General features: G+C 47.0%; 3 protein-coding genes and 1 long non-coding RNA gene across 5 annotated transcripts; 2 read left to right on the top strand and 2 right to left on the bottom strand.

The window, feature by feature from the left end:
• Positions 1-65: 65 nt before the first annotated feature.
• LOC112873277 (protein translocase subunit SecD-like) lies at positions 66-914 on the top strand. The gene is made up of 2 exons (XM_025936272.1): positions 66-402; positions 504-914. The coding sequence occupies exons 1-2, from the start codon at positions 66-68 to the stop codon at positions 764-766; spliced, it is 600 nt and encodes a 199-aa protein (XP_025792057.1). The 3' UTR covers positions 767-914.
• Positions 915-1,480: 566 nt separating this feature from the next.
• Positions 1,481-2,254, top strand: LOC112877361. Its single transcript, XR_003225471.1, has 2 exons — positions 1,481-1,806; positions 2,040-2,254. It is a non-coding gene; the product is annotated as an uncharacterized LOC112877361 (long non-coding RNA).
• A 3,461-nt stretch (positions 2,255-5,715) lies between these two features.
• LOC112875042 (WAT1-related protein At3g45870-like) lies at positions 5,716-10,226 on the bottom strand. Of its 2 annotated transcripts, XR_003225104.1 has the most exons (8): positions 9,719-10,226; positions 9,345-9,407; positions 9,138-9,254; positions 8,746-9,019; positions 8,414-8,569; positions 7,983-8,310; positions 7,586-7,862; positions 5,716-6,108 (listed from the first exon to the last, which is right to left on the bottom strand). XR_003225104.1 is itself a non-coding variant. In XM_025938723.1 (7 exons), exons 1-7 carry the CDS (start codon positions 9,988-9,990, stop codon positions 7,703-7,705), a joined length of 1,194 nt encoding a protein of 397 aa, XP_025794508.1. In that variant the 5' UTR covers positions 9,991-10,226; the 3' UTR covers positions 7,522-7,702. The 2 variants fall into 2 exon arrangements, 1 of the variants encoding a protein (XP_025794508.1); XM_025938723.1 differs by lacking the exon at positions 5,716-6,108 and having other exon boundaries at positions 7,522-7,862; positions 8,159-8,310.
• A 161-nt stretch (positions 10,227-10,387) lies between these two features.
• On the bottom strand, positions 10,388-12,538 carry LOC112875041 (WAT1-related protein At5g45370-like). Its single transcript, XM_025938722.1, has 7 exons — positions 12,188-12,538; positions 12,033-12,095; positions 11,808-11,924; positions 11,435-11,708; positions 11,113-11,268; positions 10,838-10,989; positions 10,388-10,693 (listed from the first exon to the last, which is right to left on the bottom strand). Exons 1-7 carry the CDS (start codon positions 12,451-12,453, stop codon positions 10,528-10,530), a joined length of 1,194 nt encoding a protein of 397 aa, XP_025794507.1. The 5' UTR covers positions 12,454-12,538; the 3' UTR covers positions 10,388-10,527.
• Between the last annotated feature and the right edge of the window lie 364 nt (positions 12,539-12,902).

Here is a 12,902-nt window from a genome sequence, read left to right as displayed (position 1 = left end):
AACCCGCCACGGCGTGCCTAACGTGTGGCGCTCAAAATAGCCGCCACACCTGTGGCGGAAAAAGTATGGCGTACCCTGACGGATTAGGCGGCACTCCAAACAGACTCTCATATTTTCATATAAGCCTTCTGGATAAAAGGCCCGACCGGCCTCTGCGCCGCGCCTTCTCTGACCTCCGTCCCGAGCCGACGCGGCCGCCCCCGATCTCCGTCGCGACCACGCCGCGACCGTCGCCCGCCCAGGCCTTCGCTCCGCCCGGCGCACCGCTGGTCCCCTTCCCCGACTGCCGCGGCTCCCTGCCCCAACCTCCGTCCCAACGCGGCCTCCCCCAACCTCCGTCCGGATCGCGCCGCCCGACCGCGACCATCCACCCGCCCAGGCCTCTGCGCCACCCCGCCGGAGGTGCCTCGAGTCCGGCGCGCTGCCTCCCCATCGCCCGGCGCACCGCCGGCCCCCTTCCCCTCCCCAGGTTCCTCACGCTCGTGATTTATCTTTTGCTTCAGTGGTGCTTGAGGAAGTTGCCCACCCAGTGTTCGATGACTGGGATGAGGAAGTGCAGTATGGATTCGATTCACATGGCTTGTTGCAGCAGTTAGCTCAGTGGACTGGCGAGCAGATGCAGTGCAATCAGGTCTCGTTGATGGCGTCAGTCATGTTCGAGGAAATGCATCAAGGTGCAGAGGACTTGATTGGCAAGGAAAAGAAGGCAACCGCGGAGTTCAGTCGCATCAGGTGTCTTTGTTTAGGTTTAGCCGCGGATTCCTAAAATCTGATTTCTAAATTAGATGTGGGAAAGTTGTTGTGAGCTGATAGCTGTGTGAAAGCTGAAAGCTGTTTGGCTGAAATAACTGTGGATTTCTGTAAAAAAATGTCTTTTATATTCCTGAGATCGCATAAGGCTGTTTACATGCTAATTAATCGTATGGACACGTAGATGACCATTTTGGAAAGAAAATATTCATATTTGTTAATATTTGACATATATAATAATTTATACAAAATATATATCCATGTTATAAAAATAATTGAACAATTTCTTTTTTCTTTCATTTTTTTCTGTATTTCTTTTCCCTTTTTTTCTTTCTATTTTTCTTTTCTTCTTTCTTTTTTCCCCTTTCCCTTCTCCCTTTTCCCGTTCCTTTCTCCTTCCTCCGCGTACCAGCATGGGGGGCGGGCGGCGCGTCGGGGGCGGCGGCGGCGGGGGGCGCGGCGGGGCCGGCGGGCGGCGGGCGGCGGCGGGGGGCGCGTCGGGGGGGTGGGGGGTGGGGGGGTGCGGGCGGCGGGGGCGCGTCGGGGGGAGGCGGCGCGCGCAGGCGCTGTCGCCGTCTGCGAGGAGGAGGCGCATGGGAGATGGATGGGGAAAGGATCGCTCGGGAAAGAAAAGAAGCGAACCGGTACATCGTAACCAGTGGCAACGCGGGTAATTTTCTACGGGAATCGGTAGAATCTGGGCTGCTGCCCGTTGCGTCGTTCCACTGCAGGAATCGGTCGATTCCGAGAAATCACTTCGCATAGCTAAGCTCTTTGGTTGCGATTACAAATTCTCCGAAGCGAATCGGTGGTCCGAAGGGAACCAAAGGGAGCCTCGGTGGTGCTTCCCTCCCCGTGGAACTATACATTGATTCTGGGGGTGCTTGAGGAAACGAATCACAATGACGTCGTACAGTATGATGATTTGTCTTCCCACCTCGACACACACCATAGCCAACAATCAGCTTACTTGGTTGATGAGGATAGCAAGTCATGGGTGCGAAGGACCTGAAGGATGAGAAGATAAAGCCGTGTGTTCAGCTTATTGATGATGAGGTACTTAATATTGTCGACAGCTCACCATTATTTCTAACGCATGGCATAGTTTCTGCTGCTCAGATGTTTGATAAGCTGTATTGCATGCTGATACAATATGGGCCCAATGAAGTAGAATGGCAGTACGGCACTCCACCATTCCACATACAGCTAGTACCATGTGTTTATTCACTTTTTTTCATGGAAATATTTTTCTTATGCTAGTTTGTTTGTTTGTTTGTTTGTTTTTGCAGATAGAGCCCATCGTTAGCCTCCTGGGTCTGATTCAAGTACAGGCCGCAGCGTGTAAGTGTTGGAAAGGTCTCTTTGCCTTAGGACTGTTGTACTGCTAAAAGCTGATTTATGAGCCATTGCTACAACACAATATGTACTCTTACCTGAAAGATGGAAATGCACAGGGCTGTTTATGAACCATTACTGTTTTTTGTTGAATTATACTTTGGGAAAATTTTCTTGTTTTGAGCTGGTTATATCGCTTCTGTCATCATATCTGCAATGCACCACTTGTAATGCTTGATGCGAATTTGCTACTGGTAGATATACTGTAGACATCGCTTCTAAAAATCATATTAAATCACTGAAATGCAGTTTAATTGTGGAATAATTGACCCTCTGTAAAGGGTCATCACCGCCGGTGATAAACCCATTTTCACCGCCGGCCCGTCTTACAGACCGGCGGTGATAATCTATTTTCACCACCGGTTCAAAAATCGGCGTTGAAAATGGGTATTTTCACCGTCGATATTTCACCACCGGCGCCTAAACCGGCGGTAAAAATAGGTTTAGGGCCGGTAGTGAAAATTAATCTATAGTAGTTGTAGTGTTCATGCTAGCTAGCATTATCTTTTTCTTTTCTAAACAAAAGAAATCCTACGTTTATACCCCATAGAAAGATCTTGGTCATTGTTCGGGAAATAAAAAGAGAGCACCTTGGTGCATTGCCATTTGACTATGACCACCTCTTCGGCAATTTCAACAAAATTTTCTACAATTGCATATAATTTTTCAAACCAAGAATCATAAAAAGTAGCCTACACAAAGCGACAAGGGCCTTCGTATATGATATATTTTTTTGTTGCTTGTGAAGCTTGCAAGTCATGCAAACATTAAAAAGAAATTAAACAAATATAATAGAGCTTTCTGCTTTGTACTTTGAGGGCTTTTTGCACAAACCCATTTCCTTCCAACATATTTGGATTGCATGAAAAACTAAACTAATTCTCACTTCAATACCTCCAATACATGTGGATTGGAGGGGATTATTATGTTTCCCAAAGTATATTCCAGGATAAATCTATACATGTGACTTCTGTGTCCTGGAGAAAACAATTGAGACAACCATTTGGTCCAAAGAGATTTAAGGATCCATGAAGGAACTTTCCTGTGTCTTAGGAACTTGAGGGTCCCACATGAAGAGGATCCAAACAACCGTTGGTTAGAGCTCTCTGCGCCTCATTGCAGCGAGTCCAAGTAACCATGTATGAACCAGCAATTATGAAGACTCCCCCAATAATGCTGAAAGGAGTAGAATAAAAGCATGTAAGGTTAGGAACAATTCTAGTTTGTTATATGCTTAGTTCAATTGAGGTTATAAGGAGAGAAGAAAGAATATCAAAACTACATCTGTAAAAACTTTGCCACTTTTATGTTTCACCAAGCAGTCGGTGTTTTTACCGTCGGCCTACCTAGAGATACCCTAAGGTAGGTGATTATTTGGTGAGGGATCGCCAGATCTGAAACTTGAAGGTGAATGCAAGGACACAAGATACAAATTTAGACAGGTTCGGACCGCTAGAGTAGCGTAATACCCTACGTCCTGTTTTGAGGTGTTGTATATTGCGCCCTGCGCTTGGGTGTTGAGTTGCCTGTTGGCTGCTCTCTGTTGGTTTTCTGCCTATCTAGGTATCCCTACCCTCCTTTATATATCCCAGAGGACGGAATTTCTACTAGGATTACAGGGTATGAGTCCTAATAGGATTACAGTGGAATCCTAGTAGGAATCAGACTTCTTTTTCCTCACGGGTAGCTTCCTTGCGGTACCCAGTGGATCTATCCCTGACAAGCCCCCGAGCTCTTCATAGCCGAGTACTGCAGGCATTTCGAGTACTTCTGAAGTAGTCTTCGGCTTCTCCTGAAACTTTATCTTGAAGGTCTTCTTCGAGTACTTCCTTGGTTGCATCAAAACTATTAGGTGCTCATGCCGCGAATAGCTTCAAGTCTTCTTTTATATGGGGTGCGATGGAAAATCACGCTCCATATGGAGTAGCGCCCGAGTCTTAGGTTGAATCGAAAAATCAAGCTGAGAGTCAAATTAATCTTGAATCTTCTTTTCTTATCCTTCGAGTACATTCGAAAATAAATAGTTGATGACACGTATCCTGCAGCCCCCGAGCCTTGAATCCAAAACTCTTAGGTTCGGAAAAAGGATCCAAAAATCGTGGCATTGGTGTTACTCTGAAATCCCGAGAAAAACTCTTCACCTTCTGCACAGTGAAATTGAGCCTCCCGCTGGTTTATTTAACCGCGCGGTGACTTAGAATTTCTTCTGCACTCTTAGTCTTCATATGAGTCGTCTTCGAATATTTTTGCGGTGTCCAGCCCCCGAGCTTACAAGCCAGGAGAGCCGAAGGAGCCATATCAAGTAGTGTGCATCGCCCAGCCCCCGAGCCTAGGAACTAGCGGAACTGTGATGGCACGCCGTGCTGCCTGGAGGGTTGTTGCCGAAGCTTAATCTGAAAAAGACAATGCATACATTACGTAGCATAATGTGAAGATACCGAGTAGTACTCGGTAATAATGTGAAGACATCAAAATTTATTCGGTGTAAAAATTGCTGTGTCGAGCTCTTTTTTAGGCCATTTAAATCTTCCGAGTAGTCCAGCCTTTATGTTCACCCGGTCCCAGTTTAGCCTTCGCCCATAGCATGTACAAGTCACTTAGGTCTCTAGTCTTGGCTCATACAGGACGGGTCGCTTAGGTCATGACTGGAGACTCGAGGTTTCACGGATTAAGGCATTTGCTACTCGAGTAGATTAGCGACTGTTAAGAGGAGACAACGAGCAGAAAGTAGTCATTATGCGACAAAGAGGATGCGCAGTGCACAAAAGGTAGTCGACGAAGTGTAGCTCTGAAGGCTTTCAATGCTCATCGAGAGTCGTACACGGATAAGTTGTCGGCGAAGTGTAGCTCTGGAGGGTTTCATGCCCATCGAGAGATGTACACGGATAAGTAGTTGGCGAACTGTAGCTCTGGAGGGTTTCAATGCCCGTCGAGAGACGTACACAGATAGGTAGTCGATCATGGTGTAGTCCCTGAGGGTTTCATGCCCGTCGAGAGGCGTACCCAAAAAGGTAGCTAATCTTGTGAAGAACAAGTCAAAAAAGGTATAAGTCACTTAGCTTATTCGTGGACGAATGTTGACGAAGCCGTGGAGCTCGTTGATGGAGCTGCGATGGTTTGTTGATGAAGCTCAACTAGTCGGAGTCGATTCCGACTAGTTTTCAAGTCAAGACGAGTAGTTGATGTAGTCGTTGGTGTGAGGCTCGCCCTCGACTAGTTTCTAGTCGAGACGAGTAGTCGAAGTAGTCGTCGTCGGGCCGCCGATCGTCCTCGCGAAGTCGAAGTAGTTGAACTCGTCGCTGCTGCGCGCGGACATTGCAGCACAAGCCGAAGTTGAACCGGGTCGTTGAGGTCGGCGGCCGCGGTGCAACGACGTTGCAGCGCAAGGTGAAGTCGAGCCGAGTAGTCGAGGTCGATGTAGCCGTTCGCTGAAGGATCCGATCTCGAACTCGATGAATCGATCCGCCGATGCATATGTACGAAGTAGCAATCCGCCACCTTGAGTGGATTGACGTTGATGAAGAGGTCCTTCAAATTCGCCCAATGATCACGACGATCGACCCCACGGTGGGCGCCATCTGTTGGTATTTTTACCGTCGGCTTACCTAGGGATGCCCTAAGGTAGGTGATTATCTGGTGAGGGATCCTCTGACACCATATATGTTGTTACATGATTACATCACTTGAAACTTGAAAGAGTATCGTGCAACAACTAAAAAAATCATGCATGCCAAAATTTTCAAATAACCACATAACAATGTTTGAACAGCAAATTTTGGCAAATTAGACATGTCAGTGTTTTGAATCAAACCTTCCGACATAAACTGGGTCACCAAGAAAAATAGTTGAGAGGATAGTGGAAAATGCTGGTTGCAGCGGATTATGGAGAGCAACTAGAGAAGGTCCAAGTATTTTGTTCGCCCATGTCATAATTGAGTAGCTTAGACAAGATGCAACAATTCCCTGAAGGTACAAGTAAGAAATCTGATTAGATAACGAAGTGACGTTCCAAATCTTAGCATCATTGCCATGCAAGTAAGGCACTTCCAGTTACAAAACAAATATAGGCTACATTTGCGCACCAGTTTTCAAACTATGAGTCCATATCAAAGATAGCCTACACAAAGGAACTAGGGCCTTCGTGCATAATATATTTCTTTTGTTCCTATCCATTCAATCATTTTGCATTGAGTATATGCGCTAGGTGCCAATGCAAAATTCAGAGCAATTTGTTGCTGCTTGTGAAGCTCCCAAGTCATGCTGACATTAAAAAGAAATTAAACAAATATACACGGGGCTTTCGTCTTTGCACTTCGATGGCTTATTTGGATAAAGTCCCTTCCAATACATGCAGATTGGCGGGAAAATGAGCTAATTTTCACGCTACTCCCTCGGTCCCTCCCAATACATGTGGACTATGTTCTCAACAAGGCCTGACCGCGAGTGGAAGCTGTTGGTAGCATTCCAAGAAACAATGACCAAGTACGAACTAATAACCTCCCAATAAATGTGCAACGTACAAAAGAAACTGTCACAATTATATTGTATTTTAGGGTGATTGGTGGTTTAAAGAAAGGCGAGAGCAAAAGATAACAGCATGGAGTACATAGGCCTTCAACCTACTATGTATATTCTCCCGTTGTATATGAATCATCTAATGATTAGATACACACATTCACATACGATTATTAAAAAGGAGAAATTTAAGTTACACCCGCCAAATTTCAAATTTGCCTAATATGCGCCCTGAATTATGTTACTTCGCAACTGTAACTCCCGGAACCATTTACCTCTCGTTTCCTTTTTTAAAAAAGAACCATTACTTACCTCAGCATCAGTGCTGTCGCTAACTTGGTGAGGTGGTTTTTACATGCGATGTTGATATGGGTTGTTTCATTATAGGGCCGGAGAAACGTGGATTATTTCAATCATGGATCGGTTGGTTGACGGGAGCAGCGAGCAGAGGAGTCCGGTGGCAACTTCCTCTCAAAAATATTTTATGACTTATTGAAGATTTATTGATTTAGTCTGAAGCACAAAATATTTTCCTGGCATTTTCCAGAGGAGAAGGCAACAGCATGAATGTTCCTTTGCTTGTCCATGGAGGGGCAGCGATGAGTTTAGTTTCATGAGCACATGATTCGATGGTGTCTGCGTTTATATAATACCCTCACCTGAAAATCGCTTGATTTGGGCATAATAGAGTCTCTCATGAGTGCTTTGATTAACAAGCACTCCATCCGTCTCAAAATATAAGTTATGCCTTTGTTTCGTTAGGAGTTAGGACAAGAGATTTTGACTAACAACTATTCCTTTAATATGTCATTTTTGTGATGCAAATTTCTAATCAAAGGTAAGTACTCTTGAATATGAATCTAAGGACACCAATTTTTGTATCACAAAAGTTATATACTAAAGTAATTGTTGGTCGAAGGCTTACATTCTTGGACGGGAGTATATGAGACTACAAACGTATCTTTCAAGATAAATCTGTACATGTGACTTCTGTTGTTGTCCTGGAGAAAACAATTGAGGCACCATTCTACCCCATTGAAATTTAAGGATCAATGAAGGAACCTTCCTGTGTCGTGGGGACTCCTAGAGGACCCACGAGAAGAGGGTCCAAATAACCATTGGTCATAGCTCGTTGTGCTTCATTGTAGCGAGCCCAAGTAACCATGTATAGACCAGCAATTATGAACAGCCCCCCAATAATACTGAAAGGAGTAGAATAGAAGTGTACACGGTTAGGAATAATTCTACCTTTTCACATAAGTTCATTGAGGTTATAAGGAGAGAAGAAAGAATATCAACAACTACATCTGTAAAAAATTTACCACTATCATGTTTCACCACGCCCCACAAATGTCTTCATTTCTCTTGAAAGACTATCATGCTACAACTAAAAAACATATATGCAAGAGCTACCGGTTCCAAGGAACAAAGATTTGAAAAATAACATAATAACAGCATATTTTGGCAAAATTATATATGGCAGTTTGTTGAATCAAACCTTCCGACATAAACTGGGGCACCAAGAAAAATAGTTGAGAGGATAGTGGAACATGCTGGTTGGAGTGGATTATAGAGAGCAACTAGAGAAGGTCCAAGAATTTTGTTTGCCCATGTCATAATTGCGTAGCTCAGACAAGATGCAACAATTCCCTGAAGGTACAAGTAAGAAATGTCATCAGATAACCAAGTGAGTTCCTATATCTTACCATGCAAGTGATGCAGTCTAGGCAATAAGGAACATAGAGATACTTACAGCATATAGAACAGCTACGATCTCTGTTTTTGTCAGTGCCCACTCATGGAGCCCATTGGTTACAAGTACTCCAGTTAACACCATAAAGATGGTGGCAAAGAAATAGGAATATGCTGTCAAGGATAAGCTTGCAGGATATCTTATCATCACGGGAGCCTGTAATGGTCACGGCAGAAAAGGACACTAATTTGTATCAATCGTGAACATAAACAGTATACTGGCATTCCTATCTTGTTGATGTGTAGGAACACATTAAAAAGAATCTGGTCAATAAAGATTAAACCCACAAGCGAGAATGCAGGATCAAGTGCAAGCTCTGAAATTTGCATTACCTGTATGATTAGATAAGCAGCCACCAAGAGGCAGTTTCCTAAAAGACACAAGACACCAAGATGCCATGTTTCTACACCATACTCAAACATGGTTGATGTCAACCAGTGGGCTGGATAGGGATTGCTGCTGCATGTGCCCGATGTACTGTTGCCTCCCAAGCCAATCAAGGCTGGACCTCTATACAAAGCCATCAGAATGGCACCAGAGACACATACAACTGTACCAAGAACTTTGAGGATGCCATCTTTCGTGAAGATGTGGATTGCTTCAACGCTGAATGCAGGATTAACGCCCAAATTGGTGGCAATTCAGGGGTGACAACTGACAAGTCAGTGAGACAATGAATGTTGAATCCTGAATTGCCAATCAAAATGAGTGTTATGATAGTCACCCGACAATTGCAGCCAAGACAAATGTGAACACTGGTATGGAGGGCTGGAAAGCCGCAGCGTAGGAAGCATTCGTGTAGCGGAGGCCGACGAGGAAAAGGAGGGGGTTCCCATAGAGCCTGCAGAAATCTGAGTGTCGCTGAGATTTCCCGGGGTTAACTGAATTGCTGCCCAACGATGAGCAAAGGAAGGAAGGAATTAGCTAGTACCCTGTGAAGCCAAGAAGAGCAAAGGAGGCGAGTAACTGGGGGGTCACGGGAGGCCTCACCCTTCTGCAACAACGGGCACCAAGATCATGGCAAGCATAAATGGGCAGCAATTATCTATTCCTTAATCCTTATCCGCAGTTATATCATAAATTATCTAGGAGCATTCCTTATCTGCTGCAATATCATCGATCTGGAGACAAAGACACTGTTTAATTCGATTGATTTCTACTCCTTATTCAGTTCAGTAGTATCGCAGTCGCAGCGCACTTACTCTTTTGGTGCTAGCTGTTGACAAGATGCGAATTGAGAAGAAAAGGAAATTAATTGAAGCGAGACTAGCAAGCGGAGGAGCGGAGATGAGCAGCGCGGGGCACCTCTCGCGGAGGAAGGCGACGGGGGCGAGGACGGCGAGCGCGAGCAGGTCGCGGTAGACGCAGAAGACGACCTGGTTCATGCCGACGTTGAGGACGGACTTGGTGAGGACGTGGTAGCCGCTGTAGGCGAGCATGACCAGGACCATCCCGGCGTGCGCCCGCCACGCCTCGTCGCCCGCCCCACTCAGCAGCCGCCGCCCGCTCACGCCCCACCGCGACGACGAGCACCACTGGAGCAGCGCCGCCTTCCGCCCACCGCCGCCGTCTCCCATCTCCACTCCCTCGTTTGGATTTGTCTCAAAAAAAAAAACTCCCGTTACGGACTTCCAGGGGCTTTTGGGAGAATGGAGACGGGACACGCAACGGGCGCAGTCGATAGCCTAAACTTCCATTTGATCTGCGGTGCGGGCCCGCCGAACGTAGGGTCCACCTCTCAGTGACCACACGTGTCAGAGGAACCGCTTCCCGTGTGAGTGCATCCATGCTGCCAGCTGAAAACAAAACAGCTCAGCGGGCGCGGTTATGTCTTGTTCCCGACTAATTAAAGGTAGCGTGTTGGAGCAGCGACGAGGTTATGGAAGTTTTCAGTGAGTACACGATTTGGTAGTGTGCAACATTATCCTAGGCTAAAAGGTACTTGACGCTTTGGACATGACAAAGTCTCCTGCATGTGTTTTTGACCGCTTCTCTCGTTAGAAATATTTACAAAGTTTGACAAATAATATATGAGATTATAAGAAGCATCTTTAATATAAATATATACATATTACTCATGATGATATCTTGGAGAAAACAATTGAGGCAACCATTTAAGGATCCACCAAAGAACTTTCTTGTGTCTTGGGGACTCTTGGAGGATAACCCACGAGAAGCGGGTCCGAATAGTAACCATCCGTCAGTGCTTGCTGCGCTTCAGTGTAGCGAGCCCAGGTGACTACGTACAGACCAGCAATTATGAAGACTCCTCCCATAATGCTGAAAGGAGTTGGATACATGACAAGTCAGTCAGGATCAGTGTTACTCTGCTGCATTTTTCAATTTCGTTTCTTTCAGATCAGACGCATAAGCTCGTTGCTACATGCATGTTCCAGTTATATGGCTGTGTGTTGAGTGTCAAACCTTCCGGCATAAACTGGGGCACCAAGAAAAATCGTCGAGAGGACGGTGGAAAATGCTGGTTGCAGTGGGTTATAGAGGGCAACTAGAGAAGGCCCAAGAATCTTGTTTGCCCATGTCATGATCGCGTAGCACATACAAGATGCAACAATGCCCTGAAGAGGTACAGGTAAGAAATTTGGTCAGAGAAAACCAGGACAAGTTTCTGAATCTGTGCATCATTGCCATGCAATTAAGTGGTATTCTAAGCATGAAGTAAGGCGTGTGGAAATACTTACAGCATATAGAACAGCTATGACCTCAGCTTTGGTCAGGGCCCACTCGTGGAGCCCATCGGTTGCAAATACTCCAGTTAACACCATAAAGATGGTGGCAAAAAAATAGGAATAAGCTGTCAAGGATAAGCTTGCAGGATACCTTACAATCACAGGAACCTGTAACCGTGACAGCAGAAAATGACATCAATTTGCATCAACCATGACCACAAATTAGCAACCCTATTTCTACCTTGTCGCTGTGGGTAATTATTAAGAACACTCAAAAAAGAACCTTCAATGAATATTGATCACACAAGCAGGATGAATCCAAATTTTGCATTACCTGTATGACTAGGTAAGCACCCACCAAGAAGCAGTGTGCTATGAGGCACAAGACACCAAGATGCCATGTTCCTACACCAAACTCGAGCATGGTTGACGCCAACCACCACTCAGCGGGAGTGACGCTCTCACTTGCAGCATCGGTGCCTCTGCCTCCCAGGCTGACCAAGGACGGGCCTCTGTACAGAGCCATCAGAACGGCGCCGGAGACGCACACGACCGTGCCGGCAACTTTGAGGACGCCGTACTTTGTGGAGATGTTGATGGCTTCAACGCTAAAAAAGTTTCAGATTCTTATTCAGAATAATGCACTTGACCTTCCCCACCGGAGCGGGCAATTTCTGATGAGCTGCCTGTGGAATTGGGTGTGTTACCCTGCCATCGCAGCCAAGAGGAACGCGAACACCGGCACGGAGGGCTCGAACGCCGCGGCGTAGGAAGCGTTCGTGTAGCGGAGGCCGATGAGGAAGAGGAGCGGGTTCACGAAGAGCCTGCAGCAGAAATCAAGGTCGGAGAGATCAGCCAGCGTCGCCGGCCGACGGAATGCTTGTAGAGACTCGCCATGAACTGTGCCATAAGCAGAGGATCGGAATCCGTACCCAGTGAAGCCGAGCAGAGCGAAGGACCCGATGAGCTGAGGGGTCACCGGAGGCCTCACCCCTCTGCAGCAGCGGCGGAAATGGATCGAAGCGAGATTAGCGAACGGAGGAGCAGAGCAGAGGAGGAGGAGGAGGAGCAGCGCTAGCGGGGGCACCTCTCGCGGAGGAAGGCGACGGGGGCGAGGACGGCGAGCGCAAGGAGGTCGCGGTAGACGCAGAAGACGACCTGGTTCATGCCCACGTTGAGGACGGCCTTGGTGAGGACGTGGTAGCCGCTGTAGGCGAGCTGGATGAAGACCATCCCGGCGTGCGCCCGCCAGGCGCCCTTGTCGTCCGCCAGGGTGCTCAGCAGCCGCCGCCTGATTGATGACGAGCGCCGCCGGAGCAGCGCCGCCGTCGGCCCGTCGCCCTCCTCCCCCATCTCCAGTTCTCCGCTGCGGCTCTGCACGTTCGAGCTGCACCCGCGTTGCTTCGCTCGGACTTAGTCTGAAAAAAAATATCTCCCGTTCCGGCCTTTTGGGAGCCGGAGACCACCAATAAAAAGCCGAAGAAAACCTGTGAGAACCGTGGAGGGAAAAAAAAAGACCAGAAGAAACGCACCGTTTAATTCCTCACATCCCGGCAGCGAACCGCTCGAACTCGACCCGTTGTTTCCCAGCGCCGAGCCGTCCCCGGTTCTTGGTTTTGCTCCACGGCAGCCATGCGCCATGTCCATGCGGCCTGCTTTCATATGGTTTCTCTTCGTTCCATTCCATGGCCAAGTAGGACCTGTGGATCAATCCGTGCTGCTACACGCTAGGCGCTAGCTAGTTAGAGACGTGGACCGCTGCTCGTACGAGTGATAGTAGGTTTTATATAATTTTGGGGCTA

This window comes from Panicum hallii, chromosome 9, assembly GCF_002211085.1.
Source record: "Panicum hallii strain FIL2 chromosome 9, PHallii_v3.1, whole genome shotgun sequence".
Lineage (NCBI taxonomy): Eukaryota > Viridiplantae > Streptophyta > Magnoliopsida > Poales > Poaceae > Panicum > Panicum hallii.
Note: the sequence above shows the minus strand (reverse complement) of the source record. Positions and strands in the feature narration are given on the sequence as shown.

Coding starts and splice junctions, on each gene's coding strand:
- LOC112873277 (XM_025936272.1), top strand. CDS start 66: ATGGCGTACCCTGACGGATTAGGCGGCACTCCAAACAGACTCTCATAT. Junction 403..503: donor TCTGCGCCACCCCGCCGGAG/GTGCCTCGAGTC, acceptor CTTTTGCTTCAG/TGGTGCTTGAGGAAGTTGCC.
- LOC112875041 (XM_025938722.1), bottom strand. CDS start 12,453: ATGGGGGAGGAGGGCGACGGGCCGACGGCGGCGCTGCTCCGGCGGCGC. Junction 10,990..11,112: donor TCATAGCTGTTCTATATGCT/GTAAGTATTTCC, acceptor GTACCTCTTCAG/GGCATTGTTGCATCTTGTAT. Junction 10,694..10,837: donor GCCCCAGTTTATGCCGGAAG/GTTTGACACTCA, acceptor AACTCCTTTCAG/CATTATGGGAGGAGTCTTCA.
- LOC112875042 (XM_025938723.1), bottom strand. CDS start 9,990: ATGGGAGACGGCGGCGGTGGGCGGAAGGCGGCGCTGCTCCAGTGGTGC. Junction 9,020..9,137: donor GTCTTGGCTGCAATTGTCGG/GTGACTATCATA, acceptor TCCTGCATTCAG/CGTTGAAGCAATCCACATCT. Junction 8,570..8,745: donor CTGCTTATCTAATCATACAG/GTAATGCAAATT, acceptor TGACCATTACAG/GCTCCCGTGATGATAAGATA.